The sequence below is a fragment of the Xylona heveae genome (genome assembly GCF_001619985.1).
Source record: "Xylona heveae TC161 unplaced genomic scaffold L228scaffold_12, whole genome shotgun sequence".
NCBI lineage: Eukaryota > Fungi > Ascomycota > Xylonomycetes > Xylonales > Xylonaceae > Xylona > Xylona heveae.
The window spans coordinates 202805-224999 of record NW_017264204.1 but is presented as its reverse complement, the minus strand read 5'-3'; the positions used below and the strand labels follow the sequence as shown (position 1 = coordinate 224999).

The 22195-nt window shown below is 46.9% G+C and overlaps 10 protein-coding genes across 10 annotated transcripts; 5 read left to right on the top strand and 5 right to left on the bottom strand.

Moving 5' to 3' along the window:
• Window positions 1-1657: 1657 nt before the first annotated feature.
• L228DRAFT_250680 (hypothetical protein) lies at window positions 1658-2015 on the bottom strand. The gene has a single exon (XM_018333389.1). The coding sequence runs from the start codon at window positions 1863-1865 to the stop codon at window positions 1701-1703; it is 165 nt and encodes a 54-aa protein (XP_018185189.1). The 5' UTR covers window positions 1866-2015; the 3' UTR covers window positions 1658-1700.
• A 4-nt stretch (window positions 2016-2019) lies between these two features.
• L228DRAFT_37377 (MFS transporter, SP family, solute carrier family 2, member 2) lies at window positions 2020-4131 on the bottom strand. Its single transcript, XM_018336534.1, has 5 exons — window positions 3998-4131; window positions 3733-3890; window positions 3012-3672; window positions 2794-2949; window positions 2020-2722 (listed from the first exon to the last, which is right to left on the bottom strand). Exons 2-5 carry the CDS (start codon window positions 3829-3831, stop codon window positions 2169-2171), a joined length of 1470 nt encoding a protein of 489 aa, XP_018185188.1. The 5' UTR covers window positions 3832-3890; window positions 3998-4131; the 3' UTR covers window positions 2020-2168.
• Window positions 4132-5274: 1143 nt separating this feature from the next.
• On the bottom strand, window positions 5275-6540 carry L228DRAFT_241393 (hypothetical protein; the record flags this gene model as incomplete). The annotated part of the gene is made up of 1 exon (XM_018331326.1): window positions 5275-6540. One exon carries the CDS (start codon window positions 6538-6540, stop codon window positions 5275-5277), a length of 1266 nt encoding a protein of 421 aa, XP_018185187.1.
• Window positions 6541-6991: 451 nt separating this feature from the next.
• On the top strand, window positions 6992-8426 carry L228DRAFT_254271 (UROD/MetE-like protein; the record flags this gene model as incomplete). Its single annotated transcript, XM_018333817.1, has 4 exons — window positions 6992-7209; window positions 7319-7737; window positions 7863-7951; window positions 8010-8426. 4 exons carry the CDS (start codon window positions 6992-6994, stop codon window positions 8424-8426), a joined length of 1143 nt encoding a protein of 380 aa, XP_018185186.1.
• Window positions 8427-8743: 317 nt separating this feature from the next.
• Window positions 8744-10863, top strand: L228DRAFT_263501 (Arylsulphatase; the record flags this gene model as incomplete). Its single annotated transcript, XM_018334496.1, has 5 exons — window positions 8744-9059; window positions 9113-9606; window positions 9660-10170; window positions 10232-10338; window positions 10392-10863. The coding sequence occupies 5 exons, from the start codon at window positions 8744-8746 to the stop codon at window positions 10749-10751; spliced, it is 1788 nt and encodes a 595-aa protein (XP_018185185.1). The 3' UTR covers window positions 10752-10863.
• A 748-nt stretch (window positions 10864-11611) lies between these two features.
• On the top strand, window positions 11612-13957 carry L228DRAFT_285576 (major facilitator superfamily transporter; the record flags this gene model as incomplete). The annotated part of the gene is made up of 10 exons (XM_018336354.1): window positions 11612-11970; window positions 12032-12168; window positions 12227-12309; window positions 12362-12459; window positions 12510-12630; window positions 12681-13059; window positions 13117-13247; window positions 13300-13633; window positions 13699-13804; window positions 13890-13957. The coding sequence occupies exons 1-10, from the start codon at window positions 11727-11729 to the stop codon at window positions 13955-13957; spliced, it is 1701 nt and encodes a 566-aa protein (XP_018185184.1). The 5' UTR covers window positions 11612-11726.
• Window positions 13958-14403: 446 nt separating this feature from the next.
• Window positions 14404-15363, top strand: L228DRAFT_233725 (dynactin subunit 5; the record flags this gene model as incomplete). Its single annotated transcript, XM_018330646.1, has 3 exons — window positions 14404-14649; window positions 14752-14917; window positions 15005-15363. The coding sequence occupies exons 1-3, from the start codon at window positions 14611-14613 to the stop codon at window positions 15361-15363; spliced, it is 564 nt and encodes a 187-aa protein (XP_018185183.1). The 5' UTR covers window positions 14404-14610.
• A 900-nt stretch (window positions 15364-16263) lies between these two features.
• L228DRAFT_37300 (ADP-ribosylation factor 6) lies at window positions 16264-17910 on the bottom strand. Its single transcript, XM_018336533.1, has 5 exons — window positions 17407-17910; window positions 17127-17282; window positions 16858-17004; window positions 16691-16803; window positions 16264-16576 (listed from the first exon to the last, which is right to left on the bottom strand). The coding sequence occupies exons 1-5, from the start codon at window positions 17498-17500 to the stop codon at window positions 16526-16528; spliced, it is 561 nt and encodes a 186-aa protein (XP_018185182.1). The 5' UTR covers window positions 17501-17910; the 3' UTR covers window positions 16264-16525.
• Window positions 17911-18436: 526 nt separating this feature from the next.
• L228DRAFT_285573 (hypothetical protein) lies at window positions 18437-19801 on the bottom strand (the record flags this gene model as incomplete). The annotated part of the gene is made up of 3 exons (XM_018336353.1): window positions 19579-19801; window positions 18770-19271; window positions 18437-18719 (listed from the first exon to the last, which is right to left on the bottom strand). Exons 1-3 carry the CDS (start codon window positions 19757-19759, stop codon window positions 18437-18439), a joined length of 966 nt encoding a protein of 321 aa, XP_018185181.1. The 5' UTR covers window positions 19760-19801.
• Window positions 19802-20146: 345 nt separating this feature from the next.
• On the top strand, window positions 20147-22170 carry L228DRAFT_250673 (mannose-6-phosphate isomerase). The gene is made up of 6 exons (XM_018333388.1): window positions 20147-20350; window positions 20404-20424; window positions 20487-20578; window positions 20642-20879; window positions 20937-21431; window positions 21491-22170. Exons 1-6 carry the CDS (start codon window positions 20320-20322, stop codon window positions 21973-21975), a joined length of 1362 nt encoding a protein of 453 aa, XP_018185180.1. The 5' UTR covers window positions 20147-20319; the 3' UTR covers window positions 21976-22170.
• Window positions 22171-22195: the final 25 nt, after the last annotated feature.

The window sequence follows — 22195 nt, the reverse complement described above, 5'->3', positions numbered from 1 at the left end:
GGTAATGCGTGTCCGCGTGGGTTAGGGACGAGAGAAGGTATCTGTACTTTTAGCAACGGTCCATTGCGCGTCTAGACCACGTTAGCCAGGGCGCTATCAGGGTTGGTTGACCAAGATATCAAGTACCAAGACTTGTCGTCTCAACCAGGTCCTGGTTCTGCGGATTGTGTTCGTCAGCTCCTCGTACCTCCCTCCTGACAATCATATAAAAATAACAACATGCGATGATTTTCCCTAATAATATAGCTTCAAGAGCTTATATGAGCACCGTGTATTGCTGATCCTCCACTTACTCATCATCATTGAACTCTGATCTGTTCTGTACCTAGTTTCCCCATGATGCCCTTGGTCTTTTCTCCGACCATTCCATCCGAAACAAGTGACCGTTTGGTATGACATTCCGAATCAACCTTACTTTGCTGTACCGGAGTACTACTCTTCTCTTTACATAAGTCTATGATCCTTGAGAGAGACCAAGGTGAATTAGTTTTGAGATAGGTGCCCAAGGGGTATCCCAATGTCTCGGATCCCGGTCGCATCACTGAGCGCCTTATCCTCTCAACCTCTATAACTGGGGGGCATCGTGAAGTTAGCTTACATTTAGAGCCTTGAGCTGGTGAGAAGTTTGCCGGAGCTGCGGAAAAGGCCATCCCTGCACGCTCTCGTCCTCCAACTCTGTTTGGAGGATTTCAATTCCCTCCTCCCCTATTTCACTCCTGCAAGCAGTAGAAAAGAGAGTGCATAATGAAAAAGTGCCGCTCCACTCATCCATATCACTTTCAAGAGCATACACATGACTTACAGACCGCACATGAGCACCCTTGTGGCAGCTAAAGTAAATTCTTGTTAGGTGATGCAGAAAATGAGCATCCGACCAATAGTTAATGCTCACGATGCCATACATGCAGCGAGAAAAGAATGTCCCGTTCCATTCTGATTGCAAGACCCACATCCTTCCGCCTGCGGTCCGAAAATATCGGTCTCTGCTAGTTCAATCGCGGTCGCTACCCAAAAGTTCTAACACAGATCCACTTCGTCCCGCGCTCCCCGAATCAATACTACTGTACGTGCTATTGGGCTGATCGGGCAGCGCTTGTTAAAAAAAAAGGGAGGCACTGAGACTCATAATATGTGACACTATCAACCGAAAAAAAAACTGTAGTATCAAGCTTTGTAAAAGGGACGGTCACCCAGAACTTCGACTTAAAGGCATTTGATTTGACGGCCACGATTATCTAAAACGCCGTCATTTGCGAGTGTTGCATCTGGCCATAAGAATCAGCATAAACAATAGAAATCCTAATCTATAACTGCGGCCTTGATGAAAGTCGTAAAATATGTCAGAAGGAGAGATATCAGTTTCGAAATGGGTATGGAGAGTGAAAACTAATCAGCTCAAAACTCATCCAGAATAGAGCCAATTGGGAGAAAAAAGAAGCCTTTGAGAAAAGAAAACCAATCGCAAACTTTACGTTGAAAGGGTCTGCCTTGCTGTCATCCACCTTCCACACACTTTCCTCGTCCAGACACATATCAAAGACATCAATGGCAGGGGCAATCATGTCCCGAACAACTTGTGCCACCGACAGGAGATTGGTCAATCCACGAGAAATGCCATAAACTTGCTGGACAAAGAACGGATAGCCATTCATAAAAAGTGGACAGCACAATATAGATGATGATTAGATAGAGGGAAAAGATCATAATGATCGATTCTGTGTAGGTACAGTGAACCGGCCAATCCAAGTGGGTAGTACCCATAAGGACGCATGCTCTGCAGCTTCAGCTTCAGCCTTGAATTGACTGGCTTTTGTGATTTCGCGGAATTGTGAAGCCTTCCAGCTAAGCAACAGAGGCTCATACATCTCATGTTGGAAGAGGAAAACCAATGCTACGATGAGACCAGCAAAGATTAGCAATGATCCAATCTGACCACCGCTGGCTGATCACGGGGCTTTGGCCCATGGACGCTGAATTGATCGGACATATCATCAGCCCATGTGAGCCTTTCCACTCGAGCGAAAAAAAAAAAAAAAAAAAAAAAAATCAGTACATGCAGCTTCTTTCACATGTTTTAATACAAGACTCCCAACTCCCACATGAAAATGGTTCCATTCAGTCAAATCATTACTGTACAAAGTATAGGGCGTCAGAGACGTTATGCACCTCTATTCAAGACGACGCTCCGCTCTGCCCCAGACTTCGTCAGGGTTCTTCTTGCCCTTCGTCTCCGGAACCCGCCAGGACACGAACACAAAAAAGACAGCTGCCAGCGCCATGAACACAAAATATACCTGGCCCTTGCCAAGTGCATTGTTGACAACAGGGAAGAATTGGGCAACCACAAATGTGGCGATCCAGTTGGCCGCCAGCGCCCAGCTTTGAGTCGCGCCCACAGCTTCGGTACCCACCAGCTCAGAGGAAAGTAGGAACGGGACAGGGCCAAGTCCTGCAGCGAAACTTGTCACGAACAAAAGCGTAGAAACTGCTGAGAGAATGCGGATCGAGTAGATGATTGAAATAGCCAATAGTCCGGAACAGATACCCATCCCGCAAATGGACATGAGAAGGCATGTTTTCCTTCCCAGGCGATCAACCAGCGGCGCAAAAGCTGTAGTTGTCACTACGTTTACCACAGATACGACCACCGTCAGTAAGGCCGCGTTGGATTCGAGCAGGTGCGAAAGTAGCGAAACTGAGTACATGACGATACTGTTGATGCCTATAATCCCCTAGGTCAGACCGATTGCTTCATTTCTCTTCTTCCATTCCCCGTCGAGAGTTAGAACGTACCGCATAGCTGCTGGGCAACCATGACGCCGACCACAGCAATAAGGGCAGGTCGATAGTTTGGATCGGTTGCGATACCAATGATACCAACGTGGGCTTCAGAGTTTGCAGAAGCAACACTGTTTCGAGGGCGATCGCTTAGCAAAGCTTCTTCCTCGTCTGCTTTGAGTTACCGTCAGTAATGTTATACATGGCGAGAAGCTGGATATTGGCCGCCCTACCTTCGTCGACACTCTTGACGCCCCACGCATTGATCTCCTCAGTAACATCGGCCGTTGGGCCCCGGATTCTCTGCAAGTCATTCATAGCTTGCCGAGTGCGACCCTTATCAGCGGACCATTTCGGACTTTCTGGGACAAGGAGTTGGTTGGCGGCATGGAAGAGGCCAATGGCACCAGCGATGGCTAGAATGAGACGCCACATTTGATCATGGCTCAAGAAGTATCCAAGCAGTTGAGCAATGAAGATGCCCACATTAATCATGATCTGCGTGAGCGCTCCAAACACTCCTTTCTCATTCGGAGGCGCAGTCTCAGAAATGTAAAGTGGAGCCACGACAACGGAAGCGCCCGCGCCCATCCCTGACAATATTCTTCCAATTACCATGATTGTCACGTCGGGGGCCAAGGCTTCAAAGAGTGGCCCGATGGTGAAAAAGATAGTTGTGAGAAGCATTGTCGGTCGACGTCCGTACTTGCTCGAGTAGGGACCAGCCGCGAGGGCACCAACCAAGCCGCCCAATGTGAAGATGGAGGACACAAGCCCAAAAATGGTTGGGTTCATTGGAATACATTGCGGAAGCTTGGAACTCGATATGGTAGTAATCCCTTTGATTGATTTTCGGTTGCAATTTATTACTTCTTGAGGAGCATTGAGTTCGGCCTAGCAACACGGTAACAATTAGTCAAGAGTTCACAAGAACAAGGTGCGCGACTCCATTACCAAATGATATCCAAATTGCAAAGGTCCGATGGAAGAGACCAGCAGTATATAGAGTAAATAAGGCGTCGTGTCGCGCCAGGACGCATTCAAAGAGACCATGACGCTCGATTCGCTCGAGACGGCTGAAATGCTGGGTTCCCCAAAAGTCTGGTACGCTGCTGTGCTTGTAACTCTTTTTAGCCTGTCAGTCGCCATGATTGACTCTTACTCAGTCTCAAATCTCTTCTTGACGAAGAAACTGCTGCTCTGTTTGGGGAGCTCTTACCTACGGGTTTTGTATTGCTAGAAATACGACGTCATCAATTTACCGTCGCTTTCCCCAATTACAATCTTGGCCCCGCAGCTGTCAAGAGACGAGAAGATGAGCTTGTGACCAAACAACCCGTGCCGCCGCCGCTGATGAAGTGTATGGTCTATCAAAAATTGTACCTCTTGCTGAAGATGGTCGGAGGTCTCCGTATGCCGATGTTGAGATCGCCTATGGAAGGAACAGATTGCGAGGATAACCGGGGAGGTAAATAATGTGGAGAGGGACCGGTCTATCATTGCGGGAAGGGGGTTGCACAAGGGGTCGGGTTTGTCGCCTCTAGCAATGAGGAAGGGAGACCTAAATTTCTCACTAAGCTTAACTGGAATAGTTAAGAGTGAGATGAGTCCTAGGAGTTCAAAGCGTATAATTATAGGCGTCCTCGCTACCGGGTCGCACCTGCCATCAAGCTGGGGGGATTCCCCACTGGACTGGGGTAGAATCGCACTCTCTTGCGGCCATCACGTGTCAATGCAGGAGAGATTCCTCTAATCCCCTAATTACATTTGCATATCTAGGCCATTCAATCTATTTTAGACAATAATATCAGGGTAAAATGGGCACGCGGTAATTTGTTGCTCTGCTAGTTGTCCACCCCAGCACTGATGATTCTATTTCCGTCCGGCCAGCGCCTGACTTAGAATCCTCAAGATTCGTCCGCCCTTCTTCTGTTGGTGGAGTAAACAACTGTATCCCCAAGAAACTTGGGCAAAATATTCAAGTGCTTTATATGTTGAAAAACGCAGCTCTTTAGGTACAATTCTTCCATTATTATGAATCAGCTGCGCGGTGGGCGCGAGTTCTTTCTGAGTATTACTGTCGAGCCTGCCCCGCACTGGAAATTCTTTTGCCCCCATGCATCACGGGGTCACCTTGGCAATAGCCCTCTTTCATGTCCAAAGTGTGACTGCCAGCCGTAGGAGTATGACAGTGATTCTTATCCCAACGATTGAACAGGCTGAACAGAAAGACGAAACCGACTCTGTATTGCAACTCATACACAGCTCCCGAACATGCCCCATCAGAGCATTCAGGAGCAGGTCGGCTATTGAACGCTTGATCCGAAAAAGACTAATTGAATTGGGTCAAGTCGAAATTTTTGCGAAATCGCTGATTGTGGTATCAATCTATAGTGCCTTCCATCAACAAAGGGCAGCGACTTCCGTTTATGGCATTCTCGAACTGGAAGTTTGTGTTTCCGTTCATCAAGTCTGAGTAGCTTATGTCTCCGCTGCTCACCCTTCTCCGGTAGTCACAGAGTTGCTAAGTTCGGCATTGAATGGCCAAGCGGTTGCCCAATAGCCCGGTTCGCGGGGCTGCCAGCCTAGAGTATCGTCTGAGATACCTTCATCTAACACGGCCTTCAGGTCGTCGGGCCACGATACATAGTCTAGGCTCCTGAACTCGCGCAGATTTCCTTCGCGTGTCATATCCTTGATGGCGAAGATGATCAACTGGTAGCCCGACTCGAGCTCCATCCACATATCTCGGAGGTCTGAGGTGCCAATGCGCTCCTTATTGGTGAGCAAACCGCTCTTCAGGCTAGGCGCTAATTGCATACTTAATCGCGTTACATTCGGACATATTCGTGCCAAATTTAGGAACAGCTCAAGGGTATTGTAGAATGGAAAAATTGCGTTGTAATGGAGGGATGTCAGTTGACGGAAAAAGTTGCTGCCATAGAGGGCACGCCAGTGCAGACTCGGAATGGTAGAGGGCTTTTCCTTCAGAAAATATTCGTATGTACTGTAAGCTCTGATAAAGGAGCCCTCGTTGACCGCAAGTTCTGACCATTGGCGGCCGTCAAAGAGCCTTTCCGCTGAGCCATTGTGAGTCAAGCTTTTCTGTCCATAGGGTCGCCGTTTCTTTGAAACTTGCAGAGACTGAAGTGGACTGTCAAATGCCCAAGCATGTTTCGTATCCACATGCACGCCATCTGTCAAAGAGCCCAAGCTCAACGGAGGAGCCAGGATGACGACTCGATCAGGGTTCAAGGAAGACAAAAGTACAGGCCACAGCGCATCTGCCAAACTTGCCTCGCCTTTCTCATCTGCAGTGAATATCCGACTTTCCCTATCCAAATATCCATAGCAAACGTCTTCGGTTGTATAGACGACCAATGAAGAGACGTAGCGATGCAAAGAATGCTTCTCAAGAAAAGAGTTGAGGCGTCTTGCTTCTCGGCCGATATGAAAAGCCACAGTTGGATATAGACCTTCCGTGAAAGGATCTGCGGTAATGCAGTACGTGACGTGCCTGAATAACCACGGCAAAGTCAAGTATCGCCAGGCTCGGGAAACTTGTGACAAGGTCTTCAACGGACGCGTGTCGGATTTTACGAGCTCAAAGGTGGGCTCGTCGCAGAACCTCTGCTCAGAAGGGGCGGCAGAGTCAAGACAGGCAAGTATGAGATCGCATATTTCAGAGGGCAGATTCTCTAGCCGAAGCTTTCTGCTTGAATTGCCGTTGTGCTGCAGGTGTGCCGATGATGCGTCGGCCATTCTAAATGGTTCTCGAGGGCCTCTGTTCACAAAGGCGGCCTGCAATGCATGATAGCACGAATCGCATCACAGCACAGTCCGTTTACGGTAAAGTTCCCGAGACCATGAAATACATTATTGACTTTGAAGGGAAGTTGCGGAAAATATGAAGACGAGCCAACGGCAAATGAATCAGCGATGATTGACGATCCGATTGCTGTGCGGAGGTGTGGGGTAGATGGACCGCACAGCGGCTGGTAGGTAGATAATACTAAAAGCTATAGCTCCTTCCCGACGTCACTGCCGAACCATGGCTGCCGAATTGTCATTGACTTGAGTCTTGACACTATAATGACCTAACAATTAGAGGGATATTGTAAATAACATATAAAGACCGGATTCTTAGACCCTTCGAGATGCATCAATTGATAGAAGAGGAAACAATATCAATTACCTTCCTAGAAGTCTTACCATGTCTTTGAAGGCAAATCTGCGTCGAAAGTCACCGTTTCGTGCGGAACACGTGGGATCGTTACTTCGCCCCGACGACCTGCTCAAGGCACGACAAGCCCTTGAGGAAGGGAAACTGTCGCAAGATGAGCTGTATGGGCTGGAAGATGTAGCTGTCAAGGAGATTGTCGAGCTTCAATTGTCGCTCGGACTCCATGCAATTAGCGATGGAGAGTACAAGTATTGAATATGTTTACATCCGCAATCCTGTCGTCTCCGCCCCGCTCCGCTCCGCCAACACGCCTACGTTGTATTTTGGAGATTGCTTCCACTAAAACAATTATTGCAGGCGTTTCTTGGTTTGGGGCTCACTCTTCCCGGGTCTTGAAGGTTTTGAGCAGGTTAAAAATCCTCCGTGGGAAATATCTCGCGACTATATGCCAGATGTTGCTCCCTTTGCAGACTCTGAAATCCACGAGACTCTTCTGTGTACAGGAAAAATCAAGCATGTAGGAAGCACGTATTTGAGAGAGTGGGACTACCTCAGAAGCATCGTATCAGCCAAGAGGTTGCACGAATGTAAAATCACCCTGCCGGCGCCAGAATGGTACCACATGCGCTATCGAGAAGGTCGCGCATACCCAAAAGAGGTGTACAGTAATGATGACCAGTATTTTGCTGACATTGCATCTGCATACCAAAATGAGCTGCAAACTCTGTATGAACATGGGGCTCGAAACATACAATTCGATGATCCGAATCTTGCCTGTACGTGACGACTACCATCACACTTTCAGGGGTTATACCATCTTTGCTGATTCGAAAAGACTTTTGTTGCGAAAAAATGCTAGCAGGCTGGGCAAAGGATTAAAAGAATACCAGGACACCGGAAGCGCTTCTTGATGTCTACATTGCATTATATAACTCCTGCATTAGCAAACGGCCGGCGGATATGCATGTCGGCGTGCACATCTGTCGCGGAGTAAGAGCCTGCTCTACAAAATTATGCGCTACTCATTTCATTAACCAATGATCCTTAGAATTTCATTGGAGGTCGTCATTTCTCTGAAGGTGGCTACGACAGGGTTGCCAAAAAGCTCTTCCAAACCATGAATGTTGATACATTTTACCTTGAGTATGACACGCCTCGTGCAGGTGGGTTTGAGCCACTCGCCGCACTTCCCAAAGACAAAAACGTGATCCTCGGAGTGATATCATCTAAACTCCCACAGTTAGAGGATCCAGAAAAAATGAAAGAGCGTGTATGGCAGGCCGCCGACATTATTGCAGAGGGCAACAGCGAGACCAGGAGCAAAGCATTGGGGCGCATGGGCGTCAGTCCGCAGTCTGGCTTTGCGAGTATCGCTCTCGGAAACGATATCGACAAAGAAGCCATGATTAAGAAGCTTAAATCAGTAAGAGAGGTCGCGAATCTGATCTGGCCGGGGGAGCCGTGATATAGACAAATTTCAGACGATAGGGAATGTTAAGGTTTCTCTAAAATCGAGTTTTCAAACTCTGTGATGAACATTGTTATGGTGAATGGTGCTTAAATAACAACTGCCTGGATAGAACGGAAGCTCGCCTCTTATAAGACAACGATAAGCTTTAACGGGGATCCAATGGCGCAATGTCCCTACGACGCACGCAATATTCGACATCGGCAAAATAAATCCTAAGAACTGGACTCATGTTAATATGCATCTGAATAATATACCTTCAATAGAGCAGAGATCCCTTCTTATCATGCCGCAGCTCAACTTTGCGGTCAAAAATGAAGACTTTGTCTCTTGCGCTGCTTGGGGCCGGAGCTGCTCTTCTCTCGCTGGCCCTGGCTGACCAGCGACCGCTTCAACTCAAGCACGATAACGTCAAAAGACCAAATATCGTCTTTATTCTAACAGATGATCAAGATCTACATCTTCAATCTCTAGATTATCAACCCTTTTTGCAGAAGCATCTAATTGACCGTGGCACCTTCTTCCGCCGGCACTATTGCACCATTGCTATATGTTGTCCATCACGTGTATCTCTTTGGACAGGGAAGGCTGCACACAACACAAACGTTACGGATGTGTCACCACCATATGGTATGCCCAGTCGACATGATCGCGCAATTGAATAATACTGAAACATGCTTCAGGTGGATATCCAAAATTCGTCAGTCAAGGATTAAACGAAGATTATCTACCTGTCTGGCTGCAAGCTGCCGGATATAACACGTATTATACCGGGAAACTCTTTAATTCCCATAACCTCGAAAATTATGCCTCCCCTTATCCGGCTGGCTTCACCGGGTCGGACTTTTTGCTAGATCCACATACGTATGAGTATCTAAATAGTACCTGGCAACGAAACAGAGAGCAACCCATCAGCCGTGAGGGCGAGTATTCGACCGACATATTGGCCGAGAAAGCGTTTGGCTTTCTGGATGATGCTGTTTCTGAGGACAACCCTTTTGTCCTAACCATTGCACCAATTGCACCTCACAGTAATGCTAAAATCTCAGAGGGCAATGTTTCAGAAGAAGGCGGCAAGCATTCATTCCAAATGACTGCCCCAATTCCGGCGGAACGACATAGAAATCTATTCCAGGATGCGCATATTCCAAGGACAGAAAACTTCAACCCAGAGAAGGTAACGAATAATGTTTTGTGTATAATTATCACAGAAGCTGATGTGAAAATCAGGCAAGCTCAGTCAGCTGGATCCGATCACTTCCACGTCAGGATGAGGAAAATGTTGCGTACAACGATCACTTTTATCGCTCTCGTCTGCGCGCCTTACAGGCAGTCGATGAAATTATTGATGGATTGATATCGCGCCTCGAAGAGTATGATATTCTGCAGGACACCTATATCATTTACACGAGTGACAACGGATACCATATTGGTCAACATAGATTGCAGCCCGGAAAAGAATGCAGTTTCGAGGAAGACATCAATGTACCCCTTATTATTAGAGGTCCCGGCGTACCTGAAGGTGAAGTTGCAGATGTGGTTACCTCACACACAGACCTTGCTCCCACATTTCTTAAGCTTCTTGGCGTTGAGCCAAAGGAGGATTTTGATGGCGTTGCTATCCCGATAACAAGAGCAAGCATTGATCAAGCAAAAACTGGGAGGCACGAGCATGTAAACGTGGAATTTTGGGGCTACGGGATAGAAGAGGGTGACTATGTCCTGAAAAAGCCGGATTTCGGTGAGCTGGACTTGGGAATTTTTACTGCGTATACCATTACTAATTGCTCATGTTATTTTAGCGCTGCATGCGAACAATACATACAAGGCTCTCCGTTTGATTGGCCGAGGATACAATATTCATTACTCGGTATGGTGCAACAATGAGCATGAACTTTACAATCTTGAGGTAATTGCCGATCACGACTCCGTCTTGTTGTTACCATTTTGCTCACTTGTCAGGATGATCCATACCAAATGAATAATCTGCTCGACCCTTCTGAGGGCCACGCTTCAGATAGCTCTTCGAGTTCCTTGCTAGGTTTCCCGCTGCTCAAAGTAGCTGCACGACTTGATGCCCTTCTTCTAGTACTCAAGTCATGCAAACGCGATGAATGCATACATCCGTGGAGGGTTCTGCACCCTGCAGGCAACGTGAACACTTTGTGGGATGCATTGGATTCGGTATTTGACCAATTTTATGTAGAGGAGCAAGCTAAAGTGGAATTCTCACGATGCGAACCGGGATACATACTCGATGCTGAGGGTCCCAAGCAGGCGCTGATGTACAGAGACGGATTGCGCTGGAGCGAGTGGGTGTAGTCCCTATAAAGTCCCTATAAGACGCTTTGACTCACAAACTTATTGGTGGACCTGGCACTGATGGGAGTGATTCTTCTCTATTTTGTGTCCGCAGGTACAGCGTTCAGAGTACAGTCCCTTTAAAATCTTGTTTTTTTTTTCTTTTTCTTTTTCTTTTTCTTTTTTTTTTTTTTTTTTTCGAAATTAACACCTAAATTGCGTCTGGAAGAATAGAAGAAGAATAGTATTGGAACTGATTAGAACAAAACTAACGACATGACTCTGCATTGAAATCCCACATTATCAACCGGACATCTCTACACATAAAATATCACAATGAATTAAGCATGACAGAGAGTGATAGATGATTTGTAATGTCAGAGGGGGGGAAAAAATAAAACAAAATATTAGAAAAAAAAGAAGAAGAAAGAAAATAAATGGATTGAATTTAACAACCCAGTGATTACATCAAATTTATTGCGGAAATATCTGGTTCTGAAATGCCTGGGTATTCAATATCTGACGGGACTGCTCATCGCTTGCGATACTCCGATGTTGTTTCGTGATCGTCGCCCCGAAAGTATTTAAGGTCTTGCGACTTCAACCACAGACGAAGCTTTCGTCTGCATTTGACTTTTCCGATAATGATGCAGCTGCTAAGAACGTCGATCTATTTACCAAAAAAGAAAAACAAATATCTGAAGCCTGTCATACAATGCACAGATGCTCTTGACCAGGGTTGATTTACCCCGCGCCATGTGGAAGGCGATTGCGCAATACTCGCTTTCATTGTGTCAATGTCTCTGGTCTTATTAAGTTGTCACAGCCATGCATACGGGTCCTCCAATAAAATTGACGGCTCTTATTGGCTACGGACATTTAGACAAGTGAGAAATTTTTAGAAGAATTTAGCCTTTCAAACATGACCTGAAAATGCTTTTTGGCGTTTAGTTCCAGGTGAAACATATTCCTGCGACAAGGGGCAAAATATTAATCATGCAGGTGCACAATGATGAGCACACGCAGCTCTTGCCAAATCACGTAACTGCAGGAAGCATACTCCCTGAGGCCGAGGAGGACTATGATGCGGATACTGAAAGTTACAGAAGATCGGCGGGGAGCTATGGCACAAACGCTACTGATATAGAGGCCGTGGGCGATAAACCGGCCCTGAAGCCGGCTGACACAGAACAAAAACCTGCACGCAGTCTTGCCGGTGTGATATCTGTCTTGCTACTTGGTATGTTCAGAAAGACGAGGGTACTTTCTTTCAATTGATTGGCATATCTGACATATAGTAGGAGTTTTTCTTTCCAATTGCGATGGCTCCATTGTTTTGGCAACGAACAGTCTTATTTCCTCCCAATTCGATGACCTGGAATCCTCGGGCTGGCTTGTCAGCGGCTCCTTACTGGCAACATGTGCTATGCAACCGATCGTATGTCATCTTGGTTGAGGTTAAAGACATAAGACCAATATGCTCACTGTCTCGATAGTATGGAAGATTCAGCGATATTTTCGGTCGGAGAAATATGCTCTTAACGGCGTATTCTCTTTTTAGCATTGGCGCAGCTACTTGGTATGTTCCAAATGGAATGATTCTCTCTAGCTATAAAGACTTACGACCGTAGCTGGTTAGGAAACACAATGTGGTTGGTCATCCTCGGACGAGCGATTGCAGGTGCCGGAGCGGCGGGAATGACTTCACTCGTATCAATCCTCATCACTGGTAAAGCAATCACACACCTTAGGCATTGCCTTTACTAATTTGGACAACAGACTTGGTCTCGATGCGCGAGGTAGCTTCATGGAGGAGTTATGTGAACGTTGTGGCTACCACTGGGAGAAGTCTCGGCGGGCCGATTGGAGGGTTTTTGGCAGATACAATAGGCTGGCGATGGTAGGCAGTGGGTGCAATTTTCTTTCAACGGTACGCTGACATACTTCTAGGTCCTTCTTTTCTGAGATACCTGTCACGCTGGTTGCCGGCTTTCTCGTATTTTGTTTCATAAAAGAGCGGCAGCAAAAGGATGAAGAGCAAAAGAATATACGTGAGAAGCTCAAGTCAGTCGACATTCTTGGTGCTTTAACACTTGCATTGACGATTGTAAACTTTGTGCTCGCTCTGGATCTTGGCGGCCACAAGTTTCCCTGGACCCATCCTCTCGTCCTAGGGTCCTTTGGAGCGTCCCTCTTTTTCGGAATTGTCTTTGTCCTTGTCGAGTCATATTGGGCAAAACAACCAATCTTCCCGCTGCACCTCCTCGTCAATCGTGATATCGCATCTGCTTACCTGATCATGGTTTTGCAGAGCGCAGCCCAATTTGGAGTAAGTGATTCTACTATCTTACCTATGCCATGTCAGCTAATGACTGACGCATTTTAGATGATGTTTACAATTCCTCTCTACTTTCAAGTCACAGAGAATGCGTCTGCCACGAATGCCGGAGTACATCTCTTCCCATCTGTGGCTGGTAATGCAGTGGGTGCATTGTGTGCTGGTTTTTTCATCAAGAGGTAAGCAGATATCTTCACCTCTAGTCCAGATGCATGCTAACAGTTGAATTAGAACTGGACGATACAAGGCCCTTACCGTGACCGCAACTCTACTAGCATCTTTTGGCTATCTTTTGCTTATTCTTCGATGGCATGGCCATACGAACATCCTTGAGTCTTTGTATATTTTCCCCTGCGGGTTCGGAACTGGTGTCGCCATGTCTTCCGTATTTGTAGGCCTTGGCGCTGGTGTCGACACCAAGTTCATGGCCATCGCTGCGGCTGGGGTCTATCTTAGCAACAGCATTGGAACAGTGACTGGCTTAAGCATTGTCAATGCTGTCCTGCAGAGTTGTTTGAAGCCTCGCCTGCAGAAGGGACTGGATGGCTATGCGGACAAAGACAAGGTATGATTGGACCGACATGATACTTTACTTTTGCTCGAGCCGAGCTGACTCTATATACTTTGAAGATAATCCGGGATGTCCTTTCAGACATTAGTAACATGAAGCATCTCAAAGATGGGGCAAGCCGAATCGTCGTTCAAGCATACGTGGAAAGCCTCGAAAAAACACACTGTACGTTCAAACCGCCTCTGTCTGATTTCGATTTATCTTTCACAGGAGTCTTGCAGTATTTGTGCTTCAACTAACCGTGTCGCAGTTGTCTCCCTCTGCTGTACCTTTTTCGGCTCCATTATCGCCCTCTGTTGGCGCGAACACAAACTTTGAAAGCTATAGCATTTCATTTCTTTTTTCCAGATATAAAGCTCGATAATTTGATTTTTAAAATCGAGCATAGAGAAGGAATAGTATATTAACGGGGCTGCTTGGACAGCCGGGATTTCTGTCTATTTATACTTTTTAGATAGCACCGTCAGCAGACTCGTCATAAAAGTTGGTATGATTTAACGCGCAATAAAAGTTTAGATCTAGATATCATTGAGAACTATATAATTTAATGCACAGAAAATCCCTTAAGCAGAATTTTTCGTTTTATAAATTTTACAAATCGTCAGCTTGTTTACAGCGATACTTGCAAAAAGCCAATATGTCCTGCACCTGCACCTGCAGCTTCCCACCTGTTTCGGCGGTCCCTGGGCTCACCGCCTTCGGCAAACGTAAACAAAAACGCGGCAGAACCACAACCCAGGGTCCTATCGGAGTTATCCTAACCTCCAACGTCCAATGTCATCACTTGAACATTTCTACTGATCTTGCAAAATATCGACGCGCATATCATACGCTCTTACCGTCGACGGTTCTCTTCTTCCTACTTAATTAATTTTGCTTGGTCCAGATCCGTATCTTTAAGTTTTCCCATCACTCGAATCAAGATCTGATACCTCTACCCCCGATCGACCGCACCAACATAAGTCGACACAATGCCTCCCAAAGCGCCTAAATCGGAATACATTGAAACTGTACGGTACTATTTCATATCTACCTTTAATTCGTCCTCACAAACACATACACCGTGTATTCCCCACGTTTTCCACACATTTTTCTAACTCGCTGTCTACTAGGACACCGGCAACAAAGTATCCCGCCGGTCTATTATTCTTGGGACTCCACATATCATTCTCGGCGGCCGCACTGCCATTCAGACAGAAGCCTGTCTGCGCGGGGACTTGCATCGGCTATCATCCCCTTCTACCTCTACTTCCACGTCCGCTCCCGGCGGCACATCCGGTTCAACATCAACATCAACAGCAACCCCATCTGCACCCGCAGCAGCGCAACCTCCTCAAATCGCCATTTCCATAGGCCGTTATTCAGTCATTGCCCCCTCGGCGCTGATCCGGCCGCCCTCGCGCCTGCACAGAGGGACATACACGTACGTGGCGCAAAAGATAGGGGACCACGTGCTTGTGGGCGAGCGCGCGGTGGTCGAGGCCGCGAGTATCGGGAACCACGTGGTGATTGGAGCGGGCGCGGTGCTGGGGAAATTCTGCATCATCAAAGACGGCGTCAAGGTTCTCGATGGCGCCGTGTTGCCCGCGGGTATGGTTGTGCCGAGTGGGAGTGTGGTTGGCGGACGCCCGGCAAGGATAGTGGGTGAGGTGGGAGAGGGCTGGGGAATGCTGCCTGGGTCAGAAGGAGCGGATTTGAGAGAACGCATTCGAGCGATTGCGTGAGAGTCGTTGTATTGCGTTGACATGTGTGGATGTGCGTGAGTCGGAAAGCAACGGGCTAGTTTGTGGAGAAATCCCGGTTTAGGGGGAAAAATAATAATGGGCCAATGGCGTTGTTTCTGTGTCTTAAGGATTGGGCTGGGTACCCTGTAAGGCGTTTTCAATTAAAGCAAGAGTATTGTAAGATATATTTTACTGCGAGCTATAATGTGTGATGGATATTCTGATAGGTGGAGAGAGAGAGAGTAATAGATGCCTAGCGCCATGGAGGCATGGCGTCTTGACTGTCGTACAAGAAATAATGGCATGTTAAGCCCGATGTGAAATGGCAGGTCTCGCACGAAAAATTTCATTTCTATTTCTATTCAATTGGATGGAGCCATAATAAAAAAAAGTGGAAAAGGGGTATTTTTCGATGACTTATGACCGACTCGAATTGACAGCAGGCCCGATTTCTCTGCCGCAACGCCCGGAAGCTGCGACAGAGGTAGAGGCATGAGAGAAAAAAAAGTGTGATATGCAGTATTGGTACAGGGCGCGAGCTCTGTATGCTGCGAATTTGGAAAATAACGAATGAACAGAAGCGTGGTATCAGTGGTTGACAAATACAATGGGGGGGTAGTAGCAGGTTGATCGAACATTGGGAAATTTAGGTAGAAGAGGCGTAGCAAAAGAAGACGAACAACAACATACTGAAGGTAAATGCCGTCTCTTGAAGAAGCTCGCCGCTCTACCCCCTGTAAGAAGTGAAAGAAGTAAAGTAGGGGTATTATTACAATGCCAGTATGGTAGAATAAGATGCCGGAGAAAGAGTAGCAAAAGGCGAAGAAAGGAAGATTAAAAGACTATGAGGGGTTGGTTGAAATAAAACAAGTAGCAAGCATCTGGCGCATGATAAAAGCGTCATGTGTAGCCGATGTCCGCAGACAGCGTCCTTTCGCTTCCGCTCATTACCGCAGCGCTGTGGATGAACTGCGTGTAAGGAAGAAGAAGAAGAAGAAGCTGGTAGCTGTCTAGATGCCGAAGTGTGAAATCATATGGTACAGGAAACGTTGAAGCCGCACTGCTGTGATTGATGAGTGACCGCGGAAAGATGAATGACGATGTCCGCAGTCAGATCGAGGGGGCCGAAGACTCCAAGCTGAGTATTAATACAGTAAAAAGTTTATTTCCCTTGCCTGGCGGCCTGGAGCTTGACGTGCTCAGATAGCCATCCCTAGAAGGTGGAGTGTAATTAGTATAAATGTTCGAATTTAAAGGTTCGATGGGAGGATTGCGGTGACAAAGTCACTCAGGTAGGTAAAATCGGGAGGAACATGGATTGACTTACAAGACCCTCAAAAAGACCTTCGCCTGTAATGGCGCAGCTAGGTTCAACGAACCAGGTGTGGTCTCTCAGTTTCTCGAGTTGTAGTCGCTGCTTGACCTCTTCAGGGTCCATTGCTGATATCGCCCGTTAGTAAGAAGCATTAAAATTCCGCTAAAATCTTCACATACCACCCTTAATGTCCCGTTTGTTGGCAAACACTAGGAGAAGAGCCTCTTTCATTTCTCGATCTGAGATGATGCGGTGCAATTCCTGTCGCGCTTCATCAATCCGGTCGCGGTCGCTCGAGTCAATGACGAAAATCAATCCTTGAGTTCCTGTGAGGCGTATTTGTCAGCATTAGCGTCTTCGTGGCATGCCGCTCATGGCCCAGGGATTTATAACTACAGCAGAAATGTAGATACACAGAAAGGAAAGGGTCGGGGTGCTCGCAGCGTACCAGAGAAATAATGGCGCCAGAGAGGCCGGATCTTGTCCTGTCCACCAACATCCCATACGTTGAACTTGACGTTCTTGTAGGTGACAGTCTCGACGTTAAAGCCGACAGTGGGTATCGTAGTAACGTCTTGATTAAGCTTGAGCTTGTAGAGTATAGCTGTACGTAGTAATTAGCAATTGATATCCCCCTCTAATGATGAGTTCAGATCCCGGTGGGAGGGGTATAAACGGGCCTCTAAACCATGTCACCCGGGCAATTGGGGAATGCTCTTTTTGCTTACTTGTCTTTCCAGCAGCATCCAGACCAAGCATCAAAAGACGCATTTCTTTCGATCCGAAGATCTTGTTCATCATCTTGGAAATTTGCCCACCCATGGTGACGGTTGTGTAAAATGAATTGTCACTCGAAAGAATTACTGCACAATTGCGCAGTCAAGTACTGATTAGATCCCGATCCTTTTCAGAAGAAAAGACAGTAGTGGCGTGAAGTCGTCAAGAATCGTTAATTGATATTGAATATTGCGTAAGGTGCTCAGGTCCCACAAGGTCCGGTGCCGCTGTAACACGGATTATGCTTTTGAAGATAAGTGTTGACTCGTGAGTGTATCCAGAGCAGAGGATTGTAAGACAATCAGAATCTGCGCGACTGGACTGTGGGATTCTTGAGGAGAAGCTTAGCGGGGTGCAACCAATCTGATCTGGATAATGGGTTACGGGGGTAGACGGAAAGCCCGTTCAGGGATAATAATCTGGTTGCTTGGACAGCTTAATCTCCTGAAAGGATGAGAAATAATTAAGGGGGCTTGGAGCGCGCATCGGCTTCGGCTATTTGGCGCGAAACTCCGTCACGTTGCGCCAAAGATGTCACTGGTCGTCTCTAGTGGCGGCCTTAATCGCTAGTTAAGGCTCCCTTCGCGTGTCACCGACATGGGACCGGAGTATTGTATGCATTTCTTGGACCCTTATCAGCTGAGGGCTGCACCCCTGAGGATGATGCGTCATGAAAAGTTAGGAGCCTGCAGAAGAGACAATGATCAGAAATGATTATACGGTCTCTTTTCAAGAACATTTGAAGTACTGGATTGAAGGTAATACAATCACAAATTCATCATTCCTGCGACCTGAAGCAACTACAATAGATGACGTGATAGTGGGTATTTAATATCCAAACATTTACAACGAATTTTTTCGTCCTGAAGACTCCGATCCCGGGAAATTTTCAAGAGAGACAAAAGTGAGCAAAAACTCTTGTGAAATCCTATACGACCAACGCCGCCGTGCGAATTCTAACCTTCCCTTCGCGTGCAACAATTATTTGGACACATCCAGCACAAAGCGCCTGTCTACTTCCATTTCCTTGTTGATTTCGTCTTCACCTTCAAATTTAAGCACACAGGTATTGTTCTTAGTTCGCATCACCTCTGCTCGGTAAAAGGTAGTAGTGTCCGGATACAGAGCGAGGACTTGCTTGCCTTTTGGATATTCCGGCAGCGGGGTACCCTGGGCTGGGATGACGATCAGCGAGGCTGCGGAAGTTTTGTAAGTGGCAGCTGGTGCGCCGTTATCCTCCGGCGCGGCATCCTGCACCTCGTATCTTGAATCACGTTAATCCATAGATCTTTGAAAACTATGGGACGGACTTACCGCCGCTTGTTGCCTTCGCCAAGAACGGCTGATATGTTGCACTGGATCCAGTCTCCCTCAACGCCTTTTGCTTTGCTCTGTTTATAGGCCACATCAGCACCAACAACCAGCTGCCCATATTTCTCAGCAAACGGGTTTTTGGGTGTCTCCGCGCCATCCTCCAGTTTCACAGTGACCTCGCGGCCCTCTCTTCCGAACGGAACAGAGGTACTTCTACCATTGGACCCTTTGAAGCGTTGACCAGCACTGGAAGTCCCAGAGGAAGGACCAGGAGAGTCTCCCGCCCCGTCTGTCTCAAGCCTTCGCTTGGGATTACGGGGCTTAAGAGGGTTACTTGAGCGCGGCGGATCTGTCTCACTGGCGCTCCGAAGCGCAGTAAGGATGCTTATATTTTTAACCACATCATTTGGTTCCTCTTTGAGAATTTTTTGCTCCTCCTCTGCTAATTTGAGCCCTTCTCGATACAAATGTTGCAACGAGTCAATCTCAGCCACAGTTGGTGCTAATCGAATCAAGTTAGTATATGTGATAGAGTGAAAGTAGGAAACAGGAAACTTTCAAACAGCGGGAAATCTGACCGACTGAAGAAGAATTCGAGGTTGCAAAACGATGCAAGGGGTACGAAAAAAGAAACAAAAAGGGTATCAACACGCAAGAAAAAAGAATTGTGATACGAACAGATAGCAACATGGATGGAATACATCTCAGTAAGGTTGTAGATTGCGAATGATTCAATGAAAAGACATAAATTGAGATAGTAATAAAATCACAAATATCAAAGTACCAAGGTTCAAAAAATAAATGCTTACTTCCTTGTTCAGCCAGTCGCTCTTCCGTCTCGACGATCAACTTGGAGACTTCGGCGGCACGTGCATGCAGGGCTTTGAGCTTCTTCATGTCGGTCACAATTTGATTCCACATATTTCGCTCTTCATGAGCATCAGCGACGTCTTCTTTGACTAGACCACGCGGTCTATTTCGGGCAGCCATCTTGTGATTTGTTGCCGTTTCAAATTGTAATTTCACATCGCCATCAGTCAGGTCGTCAAAGGGACTGGGGGGGAGAGATGCCGTCAAAATGCGGGTTCGCAGTTGGGGCCAGGGAGAGCCCTTTGGTGGCTATGCCTCTTGGGGAATAGACCAAAATGAAGCGAAGAAAGATCTAAGATGCAAGGGGTTTAAGGCGGAGTGGAGGGGCCATGTCGGATAATGCCGCAAAGGGCAACTGACATCGATGTGACACCGCCGCATCCGAAAATGTGGGATCCAGTCAAATCATCGGGACAGGTAATAACTAGTTAGTGCGGGAACGAAGGGGTTCCTCCTTCTAATTACCCGGCTATTACGTCTCTCTTGACTGTCCCGCGTCACTATGAGTAGTACTAAGAATACGAAAAGGGCCTGTAATCATCCCACCTGCCCATTTTCAAACTTCTTGTCCCAGAAGTCCCTTATATAGGTCGTTACCGTATACTCCAATCTTCATTTTCTTTGAGACGCTTTAGAGACGTTCTATTGATATAAAAACCATTTGAATTTGGGCATCGACCATGCAAGTTTCTCTGATCCGCCTGCAATGCGGTAAGTGGATTTACTAGGGTTTCTACGACGGTCCTTGGGCTAACAGCGATCAGGGGTGAATAGCTACGACTGGGGTAAGAAGAGACTGTCGACTATGAATCTTATTACTACAGGATCGCAAACTTAATCATCACAGGCAAGGTGGGCCAGGAATCTGCGGCCGCCAGGTTTGCCTCCGCAACTCCCTCAGATGACTTCTCCATTGAGTCTGAGAAGCCCTACGCAGAGGTAGGAATTGAGAATCTTGGAAACTGTCTTCAGCTATTGGAAATACATACTTACTTTGTGTAGCTATGGATGGGAACACACACTTCACTTCCGTCGCGGGATCTCGAGACCAAGCGAACACTTCTGGACCTTGTGCAAGACAACCAGGCCTTGATGTCACAAGATATCAGCAAGCGATTTGGCCCCAAACTCCCATTTCTTTTTAAGGTCCTGTCAATTCGAAAAGCTCTTAGTATTCAGGCGCACCCGAACAAGTCACTGGCAGAACAATTACACAAACAAGATCCAAAGAACTACCCGGGTATGCATTGAAAGAGTCAAAAGAATTGTGAAGAGTTATGTACTGACGTATTCACAGATGACAATCACAAGCCGGAAATGACCATTGCCATCACAAAATTTGACGGACTTTGCGGCTTTCGCCCGCTTGCCGAGATCTCCCATTTCTTAGCCACTGTGCCTCCGCTCCGACGGCTCGTGGGAGAATCGAACGCGAAACAATTTGAGGCGACTATTCAGGGACGTGAAACCTCGGAATCGGAGTCGGATAAAGCAGAGAACAAGCAGGCTCTCAGAGAGGCTTTTGCAGCGCTCCTAAAATCCGACCAGGATTCAATTGAGTCTGCAGCGAAGGAGCTTATCAGCTCCGCAGAGAAGGACGGAAACAATTTCGCGGGTGACGGTGGACCATCAAACGATGGCCAGGAGCTTGCAGATCTCGTTATTCGGCTCAACGGCCAATTTCCGGGCGATATTGGTCTCTTCGTTCTGTTCTTCCTCAATTACATCAAGATGGCACCTGGAGAAGCCATGTTCCTCAAGGCCGACGACATCCACGCCTATTTGAGCGGAGGTACGGTTTCTGGGCCACACAAGGACCATTTTTGGGCTCCTGGCTAATACATTTTACAGATATCATCGAATGCATGGCTTCGTCGGACAATGTCATCCGTGCTGGCTTTACACCAAAGTTCAAGGACGTTGACACTCTTGTCTCTACTCTCACCTACTCATATGCTCCAATTTCTGAGCAGAAGATGCATCCTGTTGACTATCCATACGTCACGCTCTCTGCGGCCGCCTACTCATCGAATTCATCATCCATACTTTATGACCCACCGATTGATGAGTTCAGTGTCGTCAAGACAGAGCTTAATAAGGCCAATGCAAAGGCCACTTTTGAGCCTATCGCAGGTCCTAGTATTTTCATCTGTACGGGCGGAGAAGGAAAAATCAGAGTTGGGCCCAAAGTGGAAGAAGTCAAGCCAGGTTATGTCTTCTTCGTGGGCGCAACAGCGGAGTGTGTCTTGGAAAGCACGTCGGAAGTTCCATTTACGACGTTTAAAGCTTTTTGTGATCTCGGTGGAAAGGAAGACGCTGATCGCGGACGTCTATAATCTTGACAATTTCGTAATGGAAATGGTCTCGGAGACTGTTTAATTCCCAGATGGAAATGGACTGCATGTTTGCTTTCTCGACATGGGACAATGCATAGCTATGATATACGAGTTTTCTTTGTATGGAATAGATACCATACCAAAATTTTTCTGTTTTGATTAAATGATACAATCTTTATACATAATAATATGGCGCGTAAAAGAGCAAACATAGGATCAA